Here is a 22094-nt window from a genome sequence, read left to right on the forward strand (position 1 = left end):
TTCTGTAGATGTCTGTTAGGTCCATCTGTTCTAGTGCGTTGTTCAGTGCCCCTGTGCCCTTACTTATTTTCTGTCTGGTGGATCTGTCCTTTGGAGTGAGTGGTGTGTTGAAGTCTCCTAAAATAAATGCATTGCATTCTATTTCCTCCTTTAATTCTGTTAGTATTTGTTTCACATATGTTGGTACTCCTGTGTTGGGTGCATATATATTTATAAAGATTATATCCTCTTGCTGGACTGACCCCTTTATAATTATGTAATGTCCTTCTTTATTTCTTGTTACTTTCTTTGTTTTGAAGTCTATTTTCTCTGATACATGTACTGCAACCCCTGCTTGTTTCTCCCTATTGTTTGCACTAAATATCTTTTTCCATCCCTTGACTTTTAGTCTGTGTGTGTCTTTGGGTTTGAGGTGAGTCTCTTGTAAGCAGCATACAGATGGGTCTTGCTTTTTTATCCATTCTTTTACTCTGTGTCTTTTGATTGGTGCATTCAGTCCATTTACATTTAGGGTGATTATTGAAACATATGTACTTATTGCCATTGCAGGCTTTAGATTCGTGGTTACCAAAGGTTCAAGGTTAGCTTGTTTACTATCTAACTGTCTAACTTAACTCTCTTATTAAGCTATTATAAACACAGTCTCATGATTCTTTATTTCTCTTCCTCTTATTCCTCCTCCTCTATTTTTTATATGTTAGGTGTTTTATTCTGTACTCTTTTGTGTTTCCTTTGACTGCTTTTGTGAGTAGTTGATTTTATTTTTTGTCTTTAGTTAGTATTTGGATAGTCTGCTTTCTTTATTGTGATTTTATTTTCTCTGGTGACATCTATTCAGCCTTAGGAGTGCTCCCATCTAGAGCAGTCCCTTTAAAATATTCTGTAGAGGTGGTTTGTGGGAGGCAAATTCTCTCAACTTTTGCTTGTCTGGGAATTGTTTAATCCCTCCTTCATATTTAAATGATAATCGTGCTGGATACAGTATTCTTGTTTCTAGGCCCTTCTGTTTCATTGCATTAAATATATCATGCCATTCTCTTCTGGCCTCTAAGGTTTCTGTTGAGAAATCTGATGATAGCCTGATGGGTTTTCCTTTTTTCTCTCTCTGGCTACCTTTAATACTCTGTCCTTGTCTTTGATATTTGGCATTTTAATTATTATATGTCTTAGTGTTGTCTTCCTTGGGTCCCTTGTGTTGGGAGATCTGTGGGCTTCCATGATATGAGAGACTATTTCCTCCCTCAGTTTGGGGAAGTTTTCAACAATTTTTTCTTCAAAGACACTTTCTATCCCTTTTTCTCTCTCTTCTTCTTCTGGTACCCCTATAATGCAGACATTGTTCCATTTGGATTGGTCACACAGTTCTCTTAATATTCTTTCATTCCTGGAGATCCTTTTATCTCTCTCTGCCTCAGCTTCTCTGTATTCCTGTTCTCTTATTTCTATTCCATTAATGGCCTCTTGCACCTCATCCAGTCTGCTTTTAAGTCCTTCCAGAGATCATTTTATTTCTGTATTCTCCCTCCCAACTTACTCCTTTAGCTCTTGCATATTTCTCTGCAGGTCTATCAGCATGGTTATGATCTTTGTTTTGAATTCTTTTTCAGGAAGATTGGTTAAATCTATCTCCCCAGGCCCTCTCTTCGGGGTTGTCTGGGTAATTCTGAACTGGACCAAATTCTTCTGCCTTTTCATGGTGATATAGGTAGCTGTAGGCAGGTAGCAAGTGTCAGCTGGAAGAACAAAGTCCCTTCCTGCTTGCTGGTAGCCTTGCCCTTCTTTGCTGCCTGTGTCAATTACCTACACATGTGGCGCAGCCTCTGGATTAATCCCCTAAGCTTCCATGGGCAGGGTCGCTGCCAGTGTAGCCCAGAGCCCTGAGGGGAGTGGCAGGCATGCCGAGTGTGCTCTCCTGCGAGAATGGCACCCCTTTGCTCCTTGTCCCGATTTCCTCTGCCTGTGCTGGGCAGCTGTGCATTCATGGCGGCCTCTGGTTCTGGCCCGGGCGGCTGCGTGCCGGGAGGAGATTCTGAGTGATTGCTGTGGGTGCCATCACTCCCTGGCTGCTCCACTGCTGCGTGCATGCATGCGTCCACTCCCCAGCTGTTCGGCTGCTACGCATGCATGTGGGGCCTCTCTCCGGCTGCTCAGTCACTCCGGCGGAGCCACACTGGAGGGGGACAACTGGCAGGCTGTTTATTGCTGTGAGCAGAGCTGTGTTGCCTCCCAGGGGTCTGGGGCACCTGAAGTTCCTGGGATACCCAGCTGCCGGGCTGAGTGTGCCAGGACACTTCCGTCCAGCTATGAGACCCCCGTCCCTTTAAGATTTTCAAAAAGCACCCACTTTTTTTTTGTCCCAGGGGAGCCGGCTGCTGGGACCTGCTTGCAGATTTTACTTTTCCATTTCTCTAATATCCAGCACACCATGCAGTGTGTGTGGGCTCTCCCAGTGCAGAGGACTAGGGCTGGGTATTTAGCAGTCCTGGGCTCCCACTCCCTCCCCACTCCAACTCCTTTCCTCCCACCAGGGAGCTGGGGTGGGGAGAGTGCTCGGGTCCTGCCAGGCCACAGCTTGAATCTTACCCCCTTCGTGAGGTGATGAGTTCTTGCAGATGTAGATGTAGCCTGGCTGTTGTACTGTATCCTCTGGTCTCTCTTTTAGGAATAGTTGTATTGGTTGCATTTTCAAAAATATATATGGTTTTGGGTGGAGATTTCTGCTGCCCTACTCATGCCACCATCTTGGCTCCTCTCTCCTCCGTAATTTTTAAAAGGCAATAGATGTATTTATTTTGCATCTTTATCTAATTACTCCAGTATATCAGACACTTATATACTTGCCAAATAATGCTTATGGTACCCTTTTCCTCAAACATTTTTGTCTTATTTTTTTAAATAGTCACTCATGTTTGCTGGAATTTTATCTCTGGGAGTTCTTTGTGTCCTGAGTTGAGAGTATATTATTCCAGAGAGAATGTACATTGATTCCTGGATGCATGAGCATGCTAACAACATGGATCTATTTTCATTTAAATTCTTGCTTGGGTTTTTCCATCCTTGAAGACTGGGCGCCCAACTCCATGAAAAACAGCCTATGGCCAAGAATTCTTAGAGGAGACTTTTGTTCTTCTACCAAGAGCCTAATAATGAGAAAAGCATGTTTTCTTGCGTGTATTCGATCTTTATAAATTAGATCTTTTTTCTTGTTTTCTATTTCTCTGAGAGTATAATCTTTGTGATTCTTGGATCTGGACAATGTTCTCTGATTCAACTTTCCACACTGCCTAGGTCCAAAACCTGGTCTCCCATTCCCAGAAGATGCAGCTCCTTAAGTCAACCCTCAAGCCACCTAGAATTGCTGGGTGCCCACAAGACAGCAGCTTCAGTGTTTGAGTTCTGCTCTATACTACACTCAAGCTTGGTTCCCAGCCTCAGGGGAATCCCAGTGCTGGCTCATAAACTTAGCCATGTGTGTAATACTGCTTTTCATGTTTCATCCAGTATTTTTAAACATTTTTAGTGAAGGAATTTTGGTATATCTAGTTTGACACATAGTTAGAAATGGAAATATTCAACATTTACTTTTTAATCTCTAAAGGCTTTAGTTAATACTCTTCATTTAGCTGGTTGGCAAATAAGATAGCTGGATAGAGAACAATGACCAACAGGAAGGATATTTATTGACTTCTATTCCTATAAATACTGAATATGCCATCTGATTTTTTAAAAACAGCTGTGGAAAAAAAGAACGAATCTAATGGACAGTCTGCATTCCTCATGATGGTTTACTTCTAGAATATTCTGAAGGGTTTCCTTAAAGAGCTGGAAGAGGCATAGCAAATGCAGGAAATGTGAAGAAGAAAAGTGATTGAGGCCTTGTGTCAGTACCTCACCAGTTCTCAAAGCTGTCTTTCATGGATAAAATAAAGCTTGAATGGATCAAAATGTTTCTTGGAAGTTAGCCAGCTTTCACATGAAAGGACTTATTTTACTCCTTTACTATGGAAGTCCCTTAGCAATTACACATTATAAACTTAATTCCTAAGGCTAAATTATACACTATAACACGTGAAAGATTAAAATGATCTTATCAGTTGTTAAATATAGTAATTGCAAAATGTTTAGCACAGTAGCTTTATAAGTAGCAAACTGTTCATTAAATGGTAGCTATTATTATTTCCATTTATGAAAGTTTGAATGTTAGAAATTTTTCAATATCTTTGTAAATATTAAGTCCACAGATGTTTTAATGTCCTTGAGGTACTGATAAAATGGACTTAGGAAAATTCAGCCTTGGTTTCCTTACCCTGATAGGGTTTCCTCCTGAGGTCTGAAGTGCCTTGGTTACTAATCTGTTATGAATGCTCAGTTCTCTTATAGTTTCACACTGAAAGCAGTTTATGTGACTGGTGGCTTTTTTTTCTGTAGTGTGAAATGCAAAGGGATTCTTGTGAGGCCTTAGAGGATTACAAAGAAAGATAGCAAAGAAAGTCTCTGTGCTCAAGGAGCCTATAGCCTAGTGACATTTCAAAAAAACTATCAATATTCATTTGTACATTTTTTCTCCAGACAGTGGATATCTTGAGGCGGAGCCATCCTGTCTTCTTTCTTTCTTCCTCACAGACAGTCCCTCTATGTAGCAGGAATCAATTAAAACTACTTAAAATTATTAAACAAAAATACTAACAAAATCCAATTTTATTATGTGAATCCTTAGTAGGAGTCACACATAGGGTTGAAACATTAAATTTCGAGGCCAGAAAGTATGTGCTTGTAACATTGTTCTCTGTGGCCAAGTGTGCCAATTTCAACGGCCACATCTCCTAAAGTGTAAATGACAGGTGTGACAAAATTAAAAGAAAATTGCAACTATAATACAACTTTGTATTTAGAAATATCTTGTAAGTTACAGATTTTGTCTTACCAGTTTAAGATAACCCTCAGCATCTAGAATTAAGTTTTCTGGTTTCAGGTCTCTGTAGATAATACCTAGTCGATGCAGGTAATCAAATGCTTCGGTCACACAAGCAACGCAGAACTTGGAGGTGGACTCATCAAAGCTGCCTCTGCAATGAAATTATTTTCCCTCTTAATAATCTAGACACACATCTTTGTTGTCTGTTCTAGGTGCCAGCTATTGTATTGGTAAACTTATGCAATATACATGTTTTGTAGGGCATCAACACTAAAAAGCATTTTATACTGCCAATGAATTAGACCACTATTCATAAAGAAATTTAGGACACTTGATGCAAAGAAGCAGCACTTCGATAAAATTAAAATAGTTACATCCAAACGACTGTTTCTGATATTCATATATGGTCATATCAAATAGAAAGATAATCACTTTTTTTAGGTATTATGGTAAACTCTGGAGAAAATGGAACTATTTCACAACCAGCTTCAACCAGACTTCTGAAACATACTGCTGGATTCAAACGACTCAAGGGATCATTTTCATTTCCTGTTTGTATTGCATGTAACAATGCCCTGTAGAAAAAAGTCATAACTCTTTCCCATTTGGGATACCTTAGTAGAGTTGCCTTGTGTCGGCACTTTAAGTGGGTTTGCATACTGGATTATTAAAATGTGGTTTGCTGTGTGGTATAACCAAAGAAGCGTGTGGCTCTGGAGTCAGAGAACCTGGCTTTGACTCTGGCTTCTTCTACTCACTGTCTTTGGTCAAGTTGTTTTGCTGTTTGGAGCCTTGGATCCCTGTCTGTATGATGGGTTTACTACCTACTGAACAAAGTGGTTCTGAGGATCAGGCACAGTGGCTAAAATGTAGTAGGAACTCCCTTTTGTAAACAGATTTAGATTTTCTAAATAGATTTGCCTGCTGAAGCAAAGATGGAAGATCCAAATGCCTTGCAGGTATTGCGCAATTCTCCTCACCCCCAGGTTTTCCCCATTCAGAACCATCCAACCACATGTTCCTGACACAGCACATTCATCTCTACTCAGATGCTCAAAGGCCTCTTATTTCCTAGGTCGTGACCATGCACATTGGAACTGCCTGACAGGCAGCTGAAAACTCATTTACTGGACCGCATCTCAGAGGCACTGAACCACAACCTCTGGCTTTAGGGCCCTGCATCTTTACTTTGTTAAAGCTGCCCATGTGGTTGGCATTCGAAGCCAGAGTTCGGAATCACTGGCTGGGGTAATATTAAGTGTTTGGCCTGGCATTCTCCTCCACAGCCTAGTGCAGGCCTACTTCCTTCCCCTCCTTTGCTGCCTTTGCCTTCCATTCAATCCGGCTGTCCATTGCCACGGAGACCTAACCCTACCCCCACCGCGTTTCTGCATCCTACATCAGTTTCCCTCTCTCTGCCTTCTCAAACATCATCTCAAGTTTAGTTCAAGTCCTTTCCCTGCTGTCACAGTTTTCTATCTTTCCTCTCCTCTGAGCTTATTATCTACGACACTCATTTGGCATTTAATGACAAACTGCCAACTTCTTTGTCTTAGTTTCCACATTAAATAATGAAATGTTTTAAAGTTGCATATTATATTACCTCCCCAAGTAAAATCTAAACTCACTGCAGGAAAAGTTTACATTTTTCACTGTTTTGGTTAGAAAAGCTTACTCTTCTAGAAACCCCCACACCTCCCCACCTCCACTGTCTTCTATGGAGCCTCATATATAGGTGGTGCTCAGTAAACATCTGTGGAAACCACTCCCTTTATAAAACTGAATTTCACAGACATCTTCCCGTGCTGTACCACCCCCAACCCCTTTTTACATCTCCCTTCTAGAGATTCAGAATTAATAACATCTGGGCTTATACCTACTCCGCCTCATACTAACCATGTAAACACGGAGAGGGTACCCTCTCTTAAGCCTGGGATTCTTTAATTTCTAATAAGGGAATGATACAGAGCATCTGTTACATGATTATAATGTTAGTTAAGAAAATGTCACAATTAGTACTTTATCTTAGCAACTCATGATATTTTCTTTGAATAATTTCTTAATGCTTTTCTTCATATCTCTTTAAATGATGATGAATATAGCATCCTTTATACCAGATGTGGGTAGACAAAAGTTACTGTTTATAATCCTTTTTCATTACCTGTCCCTTAATATACTCCATAATTCCCCACCTAAGCAGGCCTCCAGAAGCATGTATACATACTTATTGTCCTTGAAAGTACGATATAATCTGTGAAGACAAATAAAAACATAGTTATTACTAGAAGTCTAGTTTCTTTAATGTTGCTTTAGAGCATCATCAAAAACAATGTTTTGAACAATGGTCCTCATCTTCCACACACCCTATGGCTATGTTGGACTTCTCACTCAATATGCTTTGGTCTTGCCTCCTGCCTGGCTTTTGCTCACATTGACCCTTTTACTTAGACGTTCCTCCCTCTACCTACAGACTTATTAAGTTACATTATAAAAGTGTTATCCATTCCTCAAGGCCAAGCTCAGGGTCCATCTTCCTGAGAAAACAGCTCATTGTCCCATGCACAAAACATAGCCTCTCCTTCATCCACAAAAGCCTGGAGACCTCGGTATATATCTCTTTTAAGGTCTCCCTTGCATGCCCATGTCTTATGTCCCATGTTGGTCTCAGGGAATAGACTCTGAGATGGAGATCTGTAAGGAGTAAGTTCAGTGGGGAGTGTACCCATAGGGAGGAAGGAAGCAGATTTGAGCAGAGGGAGAGTTCAGTATCTAATTTCAACAAAATGCTCAGATTCAAGGAGCTCTGCCATCATTAGTGCTGGATGTTCCTGGAGAGAGAGTATGACCTCAGGCAAGGTAGTTCTCCTCACTTTACAGTGATGGCCAGGGAGGGAATGAGCCAGAGTCCTCAGCTGGCAACACTCCCAGAAGCTAGAGGAATTGTCGACAACCTCAATCTTGATATGGGACCTGGGCGGGGTGCCATATTCCAACACTGGGTGAAAGCAGTTTCCTAGCTTTAATCAAGAGAAAGAGACTGCTTTTTTTCCCTGGCACCCTTCTTTGCCCAGGCTAAAGCCGAAAGCAGAGCAGCCATATCATGTATGGACAGCAGAGGTAACCTAGTAAAGTGGTTCAGTACGGGCTCTGGAACCAAATTGCCTAGCCTTGAATCCCTGGTCAGCAATTGATTAGCGATGCAACCTCAGTTTTCTTACTATTCTTATTTAACAAGGACAATCATAGCATTTACCTCATTGTTCTTTTATAAAGATCAAATGAATATATATATTCACTTGATTATATATTATGTTTCATTGATTTTTTATTATTGTTTATATATCTATATATGTATATATAGATATATAAAATAAATATAAATATAAAATTTTTTAGAATATATTATACAGTATTTATACATATAAGATGCATATGTGAGTGTGTGTGTGTGTGTGTGTGTGTGTGTGTGTGTGTATTTGCTTAGAACAGTGCTCGGAACATGTTAATTTCTCAATGTCATCATTACTATTTATTTTTATGTTATTATTGCCCTACTATATGCCAGGCACTTTGAAAAGAGATGGAAGTTAGAAAATGAATAAAACCTAATCCATGCCTTGAAGCTGCTCATGATATTTTGTTAATGAATTATTAATAAGAAAGGGGGGGCACTCTGGGAACACAGTTACAGATAATTGGATGACTCTATAGCCAACATTGTCTGGGTTCAGAAGTCTTTTTAATCTTGAAAAAAATGGGTCTGGGAATATGGATCAGCAGGAAGATTCTTTCAAGGTGTTTGGTCAAAAAAGTACAAATTTTATTCATTATAGGGGCACTTTACATCATCTAGAAATCATTACAGCTAACTCTGGGGCATTAAGACAAATATGAAAATACATGACTTAACTGGCCTGTATCACTAACTTATGAATTCACAAGAGAGCTCCAGCCTAGAATAACATATTTCTCTTCCAAACTCTGGTGGTAGCTACAGTAAAAACAGTAACTATTAGGAGCTGGATCTTTCAGCTTCTGGGCACCGCTAGGACCATGGTCTGCTATTCCTTGGCAGCCTACATGTGTCCAAATGCCACTTCTTGCAGAAATCAAGAGCTGAATGCCCCCTGAGGGTTTGGAATGAACTCTTGCTTCCCAAATTCTACTTTAGGTCTGCATTAATCACTTCAAATTATTCCAAATAATTTTATATGTGTGCATGCACACACACACAAACACAACTGAGATGTACTCTAGAATAAAAACATCTGGAGTCTTGGCTCCAGATCTCAAACTTCTAACATTTTTTGTATTGCTGCTGTAACTGGGATGGAGAATTCAGAGTAGTGCCTCCTCTTCCTCTTCTGTCCTCTTGCACATAAATACTCAAAAGTAAGAGCCTAAAATCCTAAGTTCTGGGAGTCAAATGCTCACTTACTTCACGATGAAGGGAGAACATAGCTCTTCAAGGATCCTCTTTTCTGAGTAGACATGCTCCTGCTGCTTGGTGTCAACTATGTGCTTCTTCCTTATACACTTCATAGCAAAAGCCACATTCTCATTTTTTACTTTAACCTATGTAAGAGAGAAACATCCCTCAAAATTAACTTACTAGGAAAGAGTTACAATATCTATCTAAAATGTGTTAACTAATGAGAGCTAAAATTTTTTCACATTTAAGTAGTATGTAGACTTTTAACCACTTTTCCCTCTGGGAACTGAGTTTAATTCAGGTGTAAATCCTGCTCTATCATTTGATTTCCAAAAGAGTTCACATATCTGGAAGATGGTTCTAAAACATTTATATTGAAACTAGAAGAGAGCTCTAGTTAAACCACTTAATGTTTAGAAATCTATTCAGTTTAAGCATAAGACACGAAAAACTTTGCTCAAAATTGCCAAAAATTATTCTTTAAGATTCATGTCTTTGATTTGCAAAACAAAAATTCAAGATCCACATCTGTACTATTCAATATGATAGCCCCTAGTCATATGAGGTTAATTTTAAGTTAATTAAAATTAAAAATTCGGTTCCTCAGTTGCTCTAGCCAAATTTCCAAAGCTCACCAGCCACATCTAGTTAGTGGCTATGCTGTTGACAACATAGGTATAGAACACTTCCATCAGCAGAGAAAGTTCTATTGGCGATCACTGCTTTAGATGGGCAAACAAAATTTTCCCTTAAAAGGAAATAAAAATAATTAATAGGAATTTATTAAGATTAGACTTAACACTCCATAGGCAGACTACATTTACCAACTAATGGCTGCATATATATTTTGCTCACATCTGCCATTAGTGTGCTATGACTTTTAAATCAATGGTGGAATTATTATTTTATTATTATCTAACTATATTTAAAAAACAGATCTCAGCATTGTTAATCAATCCCTTTGCCAAGATCTTTGGTGAAAAATACCACTGCAGATGGATATTGCCCTTATCTCTCCATATGGTGTAAGAAACCTTACAAATATTCTTTCGCCTAGTATGAACTAGTTCCTCCCCCCTCACCCATCAGAGATGAAATATTGACTGGCTGTGAAGTGTACTATCCACAGTTTCCTAGCAGCACTTCAGATCTGCTTGTGCCCAGGGCCATCCAGCAGATGGAGGTGTCAGCATAGTTCCCAGAGGTTAATGTACAGTGAATCATTAAAAATCTGCTGGGCAAAAAGGGCTCAGTAATTGCCAAGGGTTAAGAGCCACCTGCACCCAGTAAGGTCACAGATCTCCATTCTACAGTTTCCTCAAAGCACCTGATCTGACAGTATCACTCTGTTACTCCTCAGAAGCTGGTTATGAAGCTTAGAGAGGTGATGATGTGGAAGATACAGCCAAAACCAGCCCATACGTTCCCAGCTGTCCTGATCAACACTACAGAAGGCTGTTCTTCAAACACCCCCTTGTGTTTATCTTTTTAAATCTAAATTTCGAGCAACCCCAAAAGAGGAAAATGAAAGTCAAATATAGACGTGGCAGTGGAGTGGAGCTGTTTAAGAAATGGAACTATAATACTAAAGATTCATTTCTATGGCATTTCCACTGGACATGTTCTTCTTTTCTTTAGTATATAGTTAATGTGTCATGAGTATATACACATATTTGGCTGTGAGGAAATACTTTTTAATGTTTTATAGGTTTATGTTTTGGGAATACTTTTCTTGGTACATTCTCCAATAATTACCATTAAGAAAAGAATTCATAAAAAGATGTGATGAAAAGCTTGAAATGGCAGCTATATTACAAGTGACTTACTAGCACAGACCTGCTACTATACAACATACAGAGTGAAAAGTATACTTCCTCAATTTCAGTTCAAAGCAACATTTAAGATAGCAGTAACAATTCACATATTTCTCCAAGATATACTAGAATATTAAAAAAAAAAATCAGAAGGCTTCTCTCAGATGCTTGAAACGTAAACCCCTTACAAGCTCAACTCTTCCGAACCCACCAACGCCCAGTGTTGCAATAATCTCAAGGTTCTGGAATGGGGACGATGAGGAAAATCTGGCCACCTTCTCCTTCAGCTGAATCATCTCCAGAGAGAGTGCTTTGGACAGCTTCCAGTTAGACATGGATCTCCTGTACAAGGAAAGTGAAACTTTACACACAGCCCCTTAGTCAAGCAGGGGCCATGATGCACATAAATTCCACTCTTACAACAGTCTTAAATCTGCCAGTGTACTGCCCAGAATTGCCACAAAGACTATTTCAACTTCGATAGGACTGGATTCAGTTACAACTGGAGAGAAAAATAATAGAGTATGCAAATAAAAAATGGACATATTCACGCATGAAAAGAAATAGACAAATGTCAAATGGAATCAATGAGAGGTTAAAAAAAACAGGTGAATGTGTGGTATTGAACATCTATTTTAATAAAGCTGTTTTAAAAAGAAAAAAGGGAGTTGATGAGAGGAAATAAACCCAGAGAGTCATTTCCTTTGCTGCACATGCAGGGGAGTACTACACTGAGAATCTTTGCTGTGTGCTGTTATTTTTGTTAGATCTTGACGCTTCCATGGCTGAACCAGAATAACTGCTTATTAAAAATGAAAACTACATTTCTTACTTTATGTCTAAGTATTTTATTTGGAAATATTCCTTTTTCTCTTTCCATTAAGGTTTATTACTCTGGATTATATATGCCTAAATTGTCCTTACTACAAAAGGCCTTTGGCATGAAAAGTGCATACACTCCCTGCCAAAAAAAATCTTATGAGGCCCTGACTGAATCCTCTGATTTAACTCAAGTGTCAGTTTCCTAGAAGTTTTGATCTTCAGCTTCTGTAGTACTATCTGGTAAGTATGTTTAATTATTCACTTAAGTATTCATTCTACAAAATCCTTTAAGCAAAGGATTTTCAAATAACTTTAATTTTACACAGCAGATTTTTAAACAATTTTTCATCAGTATTACTACATTTAGAGCCCTAACCAACCCTTTCCTACATACACACACACATGCACACCCCTGGGCAACAGCTGCCTTATATTCTGAAATAATTCTGACTCTACCCCTAGTTCTTTCCCTAGCGTCACAATGAATGGGCCACTCTAGAGCCCTGGCTTTCCTGTTTGATTTTCATGGGCTAGAGAGGCTTCACTTCTGAGTTAATGTTCTTTTGTGCTAAGACACCAGACACTGTAAAGAAACCCATTCTCAAGGCTCCCCATCAGGATATTTCTCCCTAACATTACCACTTATCACCCAACAAGGAGCTGACTACTTACAGACTAAAATAATACCCTACTAGTGATAAGTGGTATCCTCTTTCCTCTTTGTGGAAAAACAATTTAAAAGAACTCTCCCAAATATTCTAGTGATAGCACGCTAAAAGTGAACACATAGTGAATCACATCGCTAAGTCCCCTTCTTTATCAACAGCTGGCGGTCACATCTTCAGTCACATCTGGAAGTAAGTGAATATTCTTTCACTTACTTTGCATGTCTCTTTTCATCATCACGGTTCAGATTTGCCACATACCCTTCCAGGTATTTTTGGAGTTCTTCAAAAGTCCCGACTGTTTGGTTGAATGTTCTAAATAAAGAAAATAAAATTAAAAGCTCTGTACTGACAGTCACCGTTGCAACTTGACATTCTTCTTAACCGCACAAAAGATTACTTCTATGGTTGTTCAAGCTTTGTAAACTGTTTTGCAATAATTTACTTTGTATTACAGTTGCCATTAAATGTAGAAGTTATTAATTAGAACTAAATACAAGTTATATAGAAGTTATATAATCGATCCTTTGAGTTTATGAAAGCAAAGAGGCTACCAGTGAGAACAGAAAACATTTCTATAGTTTTCTGCCTTGCAGTTCAGCTTTACCAACAATTATTTTGTTTTTTCTTAAGAAGAGAGTAGAAAGGAAATGGTCTAATCTGTTTACTGAATGGGTTATGGATTTTTCTAACTTCACTCAATCAAATTAAGCTATTTATTTTTAAAATCAAGGATAAAATTGTTCTTTGTTTTGTCCCTAGATAACACTCATTTCACATTCCCTTATAATTAAATCCAAATGTTTTACCTTAACTTAGTGCTCTCTGTCTGAGGCTCAGACAAGTCTTCCCTAGACCCACCTCGCCCTTCACAGCTCACACGTTTATTGTTTGCCCTCTCTAATCTCCCCATCCCCAGTGCACTGTCTCTGGAAATGCTTACATATAGCACTGCCCATGAGAAGTAATCCCCTCCCTCACCAGTGACATGTATTTTCTTGATTTTTCCTTCCAATGCATCCCCACCCCACACTCGACAATCTACTTTGATCTGTGAGTTTTAAGGTAGTTCTTGTCTCTACTGCAAAATGCTGTCCTTCTAGAAACCGTGCTTCAATCATCTTCATGAATCCTAAGCACCTTGATGTGGCAAAATGAAAGGAATGGAATTTGACCTCACATACACATACCTAACGCTAATAAAGCAGAGCCACCCTATTGGTGTGCTGTTGTCCCTTACTGCCTACCCAGCCCTGAAGGCCTCTACCCACATCTAACTGACCACCAATCTACATTTACAGTATTAAGCATATCTAATTTACTGTGCTGGGTGCTTTCCACTCCCACCGTCCCACCCCATATCTACTCTCCACTCTTTCCTATTCTATTCTGTGGACTGGACTTTGTTGACTGCAGAGTCATGAAAAATAAAACAATAATGGCACAGAATTTCACATATCCAGTGATTGAAATTTTCCAGTAAAAAGGGAATACCTTTTGTACTTTGTTTTGTTTTTATTTACTCTACACATCACCATTGTTTTGCTTGCTATTAAACTAACTGGAATACTCTTGCAAACAAATTTCAGTTTTTAAATGCAGGTGACACTGGTGTCACAGGTTCCTTGAAATTTTCAGCAAATTGAAGTTAAGGTCAATTTTAAACAGCTACAACATTCTAACATTCAAATACAGCACGTATTCATTCTGATGTTAGAGCCTGAGAGGTAACCAGCTTCTTTAAGATTTGTCCCAACAACCAAACAATAATATCATAAATAACATTTCCCATTTGTTTGGAGCTATTGCCTTTTTCCACAAATACTTTACATTTTCTCACATTTACAAAATAGGAAATATATTTTAACCTTTAATTCTCCTTGCATTGTATGCATTCAATGTATTTTTTTAAAATAATGAATTAGGAAAGAAGAAATAAAGAGCCATTGGCTTCCAGTAACAATGCTGTATTTCACTGCAAGGATGGTGCCCTCACCCAGCCGACAAGTGGAGCCCTCCCCATATGCCGAAGACCGTGCCAGCTGCAGGGACTGCACCAGCAGGGAGCAAGCATGTTTCTGTACTAAAGGAGCTTATGGAGGAGCGGAAGACAGATGTTATATAAAGCAATTACATAAAGAGCGAATAATGATATATGGGCATAGAGGGTGCTATGGGAGAATTATCCTGGGATCTCAATCTAGGCTATAAGTCATAGCTATGATGATCATAAAATGTATCATTCAAACTGAATACTTTTCAGAGTAAAAGAGGTGTGCCAATAATAAATATGTTGGGATAACCAGAACTGTCACAGGAAGTCTAGGATATTTGGTCAACCTAATCATACCTGATACCAAGCTTCTCTCACCCCCAGTAATCTTTTATGTCTCATTGTGCCTACATTATATTTTTCATGTTATAGAATCTCAACTACACACATGCAAATTAAACATTTGAAAATTATACACTTTCAAATAATTTATAAGCTCTAGAAAAAAACATTGCATCCTTTTGAATACATGAGATATTGTACAAGTATTTGATTTTGTGATTGCAGTGAAGAAAAAGGAAAGGAATTCCTCCTTTCTATCATAGTTGTAGTCCCAGCATTTTGGAGCAATTTTTAATATTTTATCACACAGCTACTGCTATACAGGGCATGCAACTATTTCTAAGGGACTCATATAAAACAATGCATTATCGGGACATTATTGTACTCTTGTATTGTCCATGTGAGAGCTGACATCCATAGATTACCTTTATCTGAATATACTTGGAACTTTCTAGCTCTGTGTCTTTAAGTTTTACTTCACCTGGAGTGAATTCCACATTTCCTCTTTGCCTAGAAAATGCCTATTAATTTTTAAGCCCATTTCCACACTTAAAGCCTCGCCCACTTTACTGCACTATGATTGCTTCTCCTTCTGAACACATGCTTTGCGAACCAAATGGGAGGGTATAAAGAGCACTGAAAGGACATGGGAAACCTGGGCAGTAGCCCCTGCTCCACCACAGATGGCACTGTTGGGGCAATTCTTTAACTGGTCTGGGACTTAATTTTCTTATCTGTAAGGGAAAGATTAAAATTACCTAAAGTGATATTAAGAATTATTGTTCTATATGCGGTAATGGACGTTAACTAGATTTATTGTGGTGATCATTTTGAAATATATACATATACTGAATCATTGCACACCTGAAACTAATATCATGGTATGTGTCAAAACCATCTCAATTTAAAAAATAAAAAATAATTAAGAAATAAAAATAAATGATAAATTCAGAGAGTTCTTGTGGTCATGCATTAGAAGTAATAGTTATTAGAGATGCTACTAAAATTTACAGATGGAATAATTTTGTTTGGAATTTGCTTGAAAATAGTGTGGAGAAGGCAGGAAGCGGGTGGCAAAGTGGTATAGAAAAGGCTTAACTGACAATTCAACTTGCACTGGCGATTCATAAACCATGCTGTCTATTTTTAATATGTCTGAAATTTTCCATTAGAAACAGACTTTAAAAAACATTCTACATTTCTTTCCAACTCTAAATCCCTATCATTCTACATTCAGTAAATATTGTAATCAATTAGCAACCAACTATATACTCCCCTGTGATGCCTCCTGTCATTTTACTATTTTGATTACTATTTCATATGAGTCTGCCCTGCTTCTTTGACTGCTATGACTTTTCTTTTTCTATGCCTAGCTTTGGCATATTTGAATTTCCTTCATTGTATCTAGATTATCAATAAATATTTAACTGATTTTTGAGCAGTCTAGAGGCCTGATTCAAATATGGTCTGAGTGAGTTAAGGACACAAAATGGGACTTAGTCTGAAGAAAGACCTAAGACATTTAGAGATTAAATCTGACACATATCACTTGCAAATTACTCCAAACGCTAGATTAAAACTTTTCTGGAAATATACATAGCTAATGAGTATATTATATTTTGTCTGAAAGATGTAGGCTTTGCTCAAAAATTATTTTGACTGCTGAGAGCCTTTCAGAAATAAATGATAAAATTGCTCACTGTATGATACGGGAAAAAAATTCATGAAAGTACTAATAAGCTTATTTCTCTGGAAGATGTAGAATTCAGATCAGTCTATTGCTGATATTTATGTACAATCATTGTGCACAAAATATTTAGCCTGCCAGCATCTGCCTCTGCCACAGACAGATTCAGATGGGAAGGCCTAGTTCCTTCCTATGAATTTTAATCAAATGTACTCGCAGCTGAGGATTGGCCAGCATTTCCAAGCAGAGATAATGAGAAGACAGATGGGCCCTCAGAATGACAGAAGGCCAAGCCTTCCCAGGTGTAGCAGCCTGCCTTCTCCAAACATCAGGACACTTACTCTCGATCTATAACCAGGCAGGCGACGTCATTTTCTTCAGCAATAATGTTAGCTGACCTGACATCTTCACTGCAGACAAAAACACGAAAGTCAATTGTCTAGTTAGAAATGAAGCATCCATTTTTACTAGGGAATCTGCCACTTTGTATGAAGCACCATCATTTAAACCTTCCAAAGATTATACCTTTTTTATGTTACAATTTATAGTCTACCCCTTTCCAAAAAAGGATATGAATGTGTCCCAGTAAGGGCGACGTACATAAGGAGTTCAAAGGAGAGAGAACTGCAGTGGGAACACAGAGGAACCAGTGGCTGCAACTGGGTATGGACTCTCACTCTGTGCTTTGTTTTGGCCCAGATAAGACAGCTCTCTTCTGATCAAATGCGAATTGTTAATTAATAAGCAGCCAAAACTGAAATGAACTGATCAAAGAAGTTTATTGGAAAAACTTTCAAGTAATTAACATAAAATAAACAACCAAGAATAAAACCCAAAGAGTTAAACAAACACTAAAATACTTCTTTTTATAAAGTCTAAAATCTATTTTTTCCTTTAAAATCTCTGAAATCTGAGTATGTATGACAACTGACAGTAATACAAGTGAGTCCTGGTATAATTAGCACCATTGTCTTTCTTTCTCAGGGGTATATAATTAAATGGTGCATCTTAGATATAATGAATTATGGCAAAGGATCTAATGATGATAAATTTAATTACCTACCTAATGAACAGCAATGGGTCAAGCATCAGGTAAAGTATTTCTTTAGAGATCTTTATGCATATTAGTTTTCTCCCTCTATCAGTTACAAACTAAAGACACTGAAAATAGGTACACCCATGAAGTACTCAGTGTGCTGAGCTTTCATTAAAGGTAACCTGGAATTGCATGCATAGTGCTTAGACCGCGCTAAGCAACTTCATCAAAAGTGGCTCACACAAAGCAGTTTCCTCATCTTCCCTTAATGATGGGACTGGGAAAGTGTTGGCATCAGTGATTCCAAATGATTAAAAAGAAATCCCCTCTCTCCATAGCGGGCATTCAGAGACCTTCTGACATAATGCATAGTCCCTCCCACTTTACAGGGTCCTTACTAGGAGGCATCAGTGAAAACAGTTCAGCTTGATGGGCTTTTGAGTAGGGAGTTGAGTAGTAAGTACCCAGCTTGTATGTGTGTAGATATCTAGATAGACAGATATAAATATAGATGTAGATATAGATATATCATCTTAGATATGGCCAACTATTTGATTTGTGAGTTCAGAAACAGAAAAGAGAGATGGCATTCTTTCCCTTGTCAGTGTCATGATTTTGACTAGGAATATTCTCTGCAAATACTTCATAAGTGTTAGATGTTTGTAAATACGTATGTTTCTTTCATAATAACTCTGCTGTGGATTTATTTTTGCACATAAAATACTGAAATAACTCTTGGGACTATTTAATGTCAAGCCATGTAAATACACAGAATATAAGGAATATTGGGTCACAGTCTGTGGCCTTAAAAAGTGATAGCATAAAAATGCACAAATGTAAAAATATTTGTACCCAATGATCCTTCTCATTGACTTTAGCTTTATGCTTTCAAATGCAGGGGGGAGCTGAGTATCTAAATTGAATCTAAATTCCCATGTTTCTCATGGGAAGGTGCTATAATTGGCTAGCTGCAACATACAGTATAAATTATTTCAGAACCAGCGAAACCAGACAGGGTATTTCCTTTCAAGAGCTATTTTGACTCGATAGTGCATTTACAAAATTCTCCAAACTTTTGAATTTTAGCTGTCTTGCTTGGATGGATGGGAAAAATAATCTGTTACTACTAAGAACAAATACATTACAGTCTTGAATAATAATGTTATGTGATTATATTACGTGAATATATTCATATTCTGTCATAATAAACATACAAAAAAGGACATTTTCCCTGTTATTGAAACAAGTTCACCAGCTAGAAAATTGAAAAGAAAAATGTAACTACTTAAATTACATTTTTAGATTGATTACAAAATAGTCATAACTTACTAAGTTTAAGTAGTTTAATTTTCTTTAAAAAAAAGGGTTTTATGATTTTTTAAATAATCATATGTGTCTTCATGTAATTTAGGGAACACTTACTCTTTGCTCTGTACTTACTGTGATCCTAACATACAAATCAGCAGAACTGGGGCTTCACAGACAAAAATTAAAATGGAAAAAAAATGAACAGAAATACCACTCATTTTCATAGGTATAAATTTTAAAAAAATATTCTTGACTAATAAAAAAGTGTCAGCTAATTTCAAGTATTCATTTAAAAGCATATATTACTCCAAAAAATTGTGTGTTGTTCAAAACGTTAAGCTGATCTTTTATACAATTATTTATATTTAAGAAAATGTATTTCTTCAGACTTGAGGTTGTTTTCTGAGTTCCAGGAAGTACAGTTTCCCAAAGCATTTGATTAATCTTCTCAAACATTTCTTCCATAAGTTAGAGCAACAGTAAATAATAAACCCATACCTCAAAAAACCTAAGCTTCAAGTAGGAATTTCAAATATACTATTTTGAGTTATTTCTAGAACTTGCAAAATGAGCTGATAAAAATTTTTTAAATATTACTTTTGGCATAGTGATTTAAGGGCACACAAAATATGTAAAGTCATTATTTGGTAACCTTTTTTAGAAAGGGGAAAATGATAAAATTTCAAACCTTGGATATATAAAACTCATTCCCAAAGGAAAATTACTATTTTTACATCCTTAATCTTTTTCTTTTAAACTAAAAACTCTAATACAACAATTTTTTTCCCTAACAAACTTGACTTCCCAATTTATTTCCTGTACTTATTTCCTGTATAACAATGAAAATTTTTAGAAGTCAGTTTAAAATTTTTAATTCCTAGATAATAGCTGCCACTAATTTGGTAGGCCAGTTTGACAACTTTAAATAAGTAGTTGCACATGCAAAACTATCAAAGAATTATTTAAGTATGGTGTATAAATTCACCTGATAAGAGCTTTTTCTCCAAAGTAATCTCCTTTCTGCAGTATTTTTATCAGTTGTGGTTGATCATGGCCCTCTGTACTCTGAGTGACTTTTACCTAAATGATGTCAAAAACAATTTAAAAAGAGAGAGAGAAGGAAAAAAAGGATAATTTGAACACACAGCCATTCAACCAGACCCTCCAGATCTACATAAACTTGTAGGAAAAAAGAAAAAGCCAAGCCTTTAATTTTTGCAATAGTTAGGACAATCTAACTATAGCCAGCTCATTTGGATGGACTGAGAAATCCTGTGATATAACACTATCAAGTGATTCTACCCTCTGTAAGAGGAAGATTCTCCATTCAAACCCCACTTCCCAAAATTAAAAATTTTTTACATGAATCCAGTGAGCCCTTCCTAGGGGTACTCAAAACAAATAATAAACCCATACCTCAAAAAAATCTAAGCTTCAAGTAGGAATTTCAAATATACTATTTTGTCCTATGGGAACCTGCATTTATAAAAGCCAAGTAGAGCTGATAAATTAACCAAGAATAAGGTTGAGTGTCAGGGGTTCTGAATCTGGTATCCACGATTCACTTGTTGAATCCTATGTACTCTCTAAAACTGAATGCAAAATGTGCTTATGGGGAGGGTCCACAAGTTTCATGGGTGTTTTGATGTGATCCATGGCCCAGGAAGACTTAAGAACTCCCACAGCAGAGCTAAACATGAATTTCAGTATTCCCTGTTTGTGGCTAGAATTATTCCAATTCAATGTGGTAACAAGGGATGTTTCATTCTGATTAGAAATTCTGATCAGCATTTATGTAAGTCACAATGAATTAAAAATTTTTTAAATAATATGTGCAATTTCTTCATTAGCCAGAATTCTTTCAAGGCAAGGGATACAGGTTGGGAGAAAATGACAGGTTCTGAGTATTGAAGAATTTCTGAGGTTTGAGACTATTTTGTTTTTTCCTTCACTGGAGGCCCAGTTCGTAGTTCAACTACAAACCAGTTTATTGAAGGGCAGTGCCTACATCTCTGATGATAAACTCTTTCATAGAAGAAAAAACATTTGTAAAAATCCAACAGTTTATAGACACAGGTGCTCAAGATTTGACTCTTTCCTTCAATATTTCACAAATGCTTTTTATCTTTGAGGAATACTCTCAAGTGTCAACATAGAAACACCTGGCAACTTATTATCTACTCCATACCCAGGTAAAGAAAAAGACCTATTGTATATGTTAGTATAAAATTTACATCAGCATCTAAATCAAAGTGAACTATTGTATATGAATTGAAGTTCTAAACCATGTTATTCTACAGCTTGATGCCTGATCACTGTAGTCCTCAGAGGATGAGTTCAGCTTTCTCCACCTGCTGCTTGTCCTATCTGTTGGATGGGGAAATGTTCCAGCCCTAATCTTGTCCTTGGGCTGACTGAGAATCACACTCCTAGCTAAAAGGGAATTTAGAAATAATCCAGTTACTTTATTCACAATGAACCTAGATCCAAATCCAGTCATGTGACCTGCCTAAGATCACAAGAAGTCACTGTCTCAGCTGGAACCCATCACAAGTCTCCTGCAGCCCAAACCCAGTGCACAGACCAAAACCTGCTCCTCTGTGCAGATGCTCCTTGACCCATTTAATGCAGAGGATTTTGGCTACAATGTAGAGCACTGCTGTACTGATGGCGAGCTGATTTGAAAAGACATTTTGATTTACTTTAAGTAGGCTTTAATTAATACTTACCTTTCCTTTTGCTAAAATGAAAAAGGTACTTCCTTCCTCTCCCTCTCTAATAATGTAATCTCCTTTGTCATAGTATTCCTATTGGGATGAGAGAAAAATAAAAGTCAAATCCAGGGGAGACCTACAGATGTAGACATAAATGAGCTAGAACTCCTGGTGTCTTTAAAATGAGCATTCCCCACCTGTTTCTTTTATTTTTTGCTGATTTTAACTGTAATCTTTTCAAACATTGCAGTCATAAGCTGTGAAAAATAAGGAGACTTTTGCTTTATCATCTGCATTTATGTTTATCTTTCACAGAAGAAAAACCCTCTGCAGTGCTGAGTTTCAGGCATGGAGACTGAAAACATG

At 37.5% G+C, this 22094-nt stretch overlaps 1 protein-coding gene across 2 annotated transcripts in view; it reads right to left on the reverse strand.

Moving 5' to 3' along the window:
• The window catches only part of PRKG2 (protein kinase cGMP-dependent 2), a 100007-nt gene that overhangs the window by 31793 nt on the left and 46120 nt on the right, over nucleotides 1-22094 (reverse strand). Inside the window, exons 7-14 of one of the 2 annotated variants that reach the window (XM_036906427.2) lie at nucleotides 21744-21821; nucleotides 20000-20094; nucleotides 17012-17080; nucleotides 12865-12963; nucleotides 11350-11503; nucleotides 9354-9490; nucleotides 7077-7166; nucleotides 4925-5066 (exon numbers count right to left, since the gene is read on the reverse strand). In XM_036906427.2, coding sequence (XP_036762322.2) covers nucleotides 4925-5066; nucleotides 7077-7166; nucleotides 9354-9490; nucleotides 11350-11503; nucleotides 12865-12963; nucleotides 17012-17080; nucleotides 20000-20094; nucleotides 21744-21821 — 864 coding nt within the window. Of the gene's footprint in view, nucleotides 1-4924; nucleotides 5067-7076; nucleotides 7167-9353; nucleotides 9491-11349; nucleotides 11504-12864; nucleotides 12964-17011; nucleotides 17081-19999; nucleotides 20095-21743; nucleotides 21822-22094 lie in introns of those variants that run through there. The other variant, XM_036906429.2, reaches the window with a different exon arrangement.

This window comes from Manis pentadactyla, chromosome 5, assembly GCF_030020395.1.
Source record: "Manis pentadactyla isolate mManPen7 chromosome 5, mManPen7.hap1, whole genome shotgun sequence".
Lineage (NCBI taxonomy): Eukaryota > Metazoa > Chordata > Mammalia > Pholidota > Manidae > Manis > Manis pentadactyla.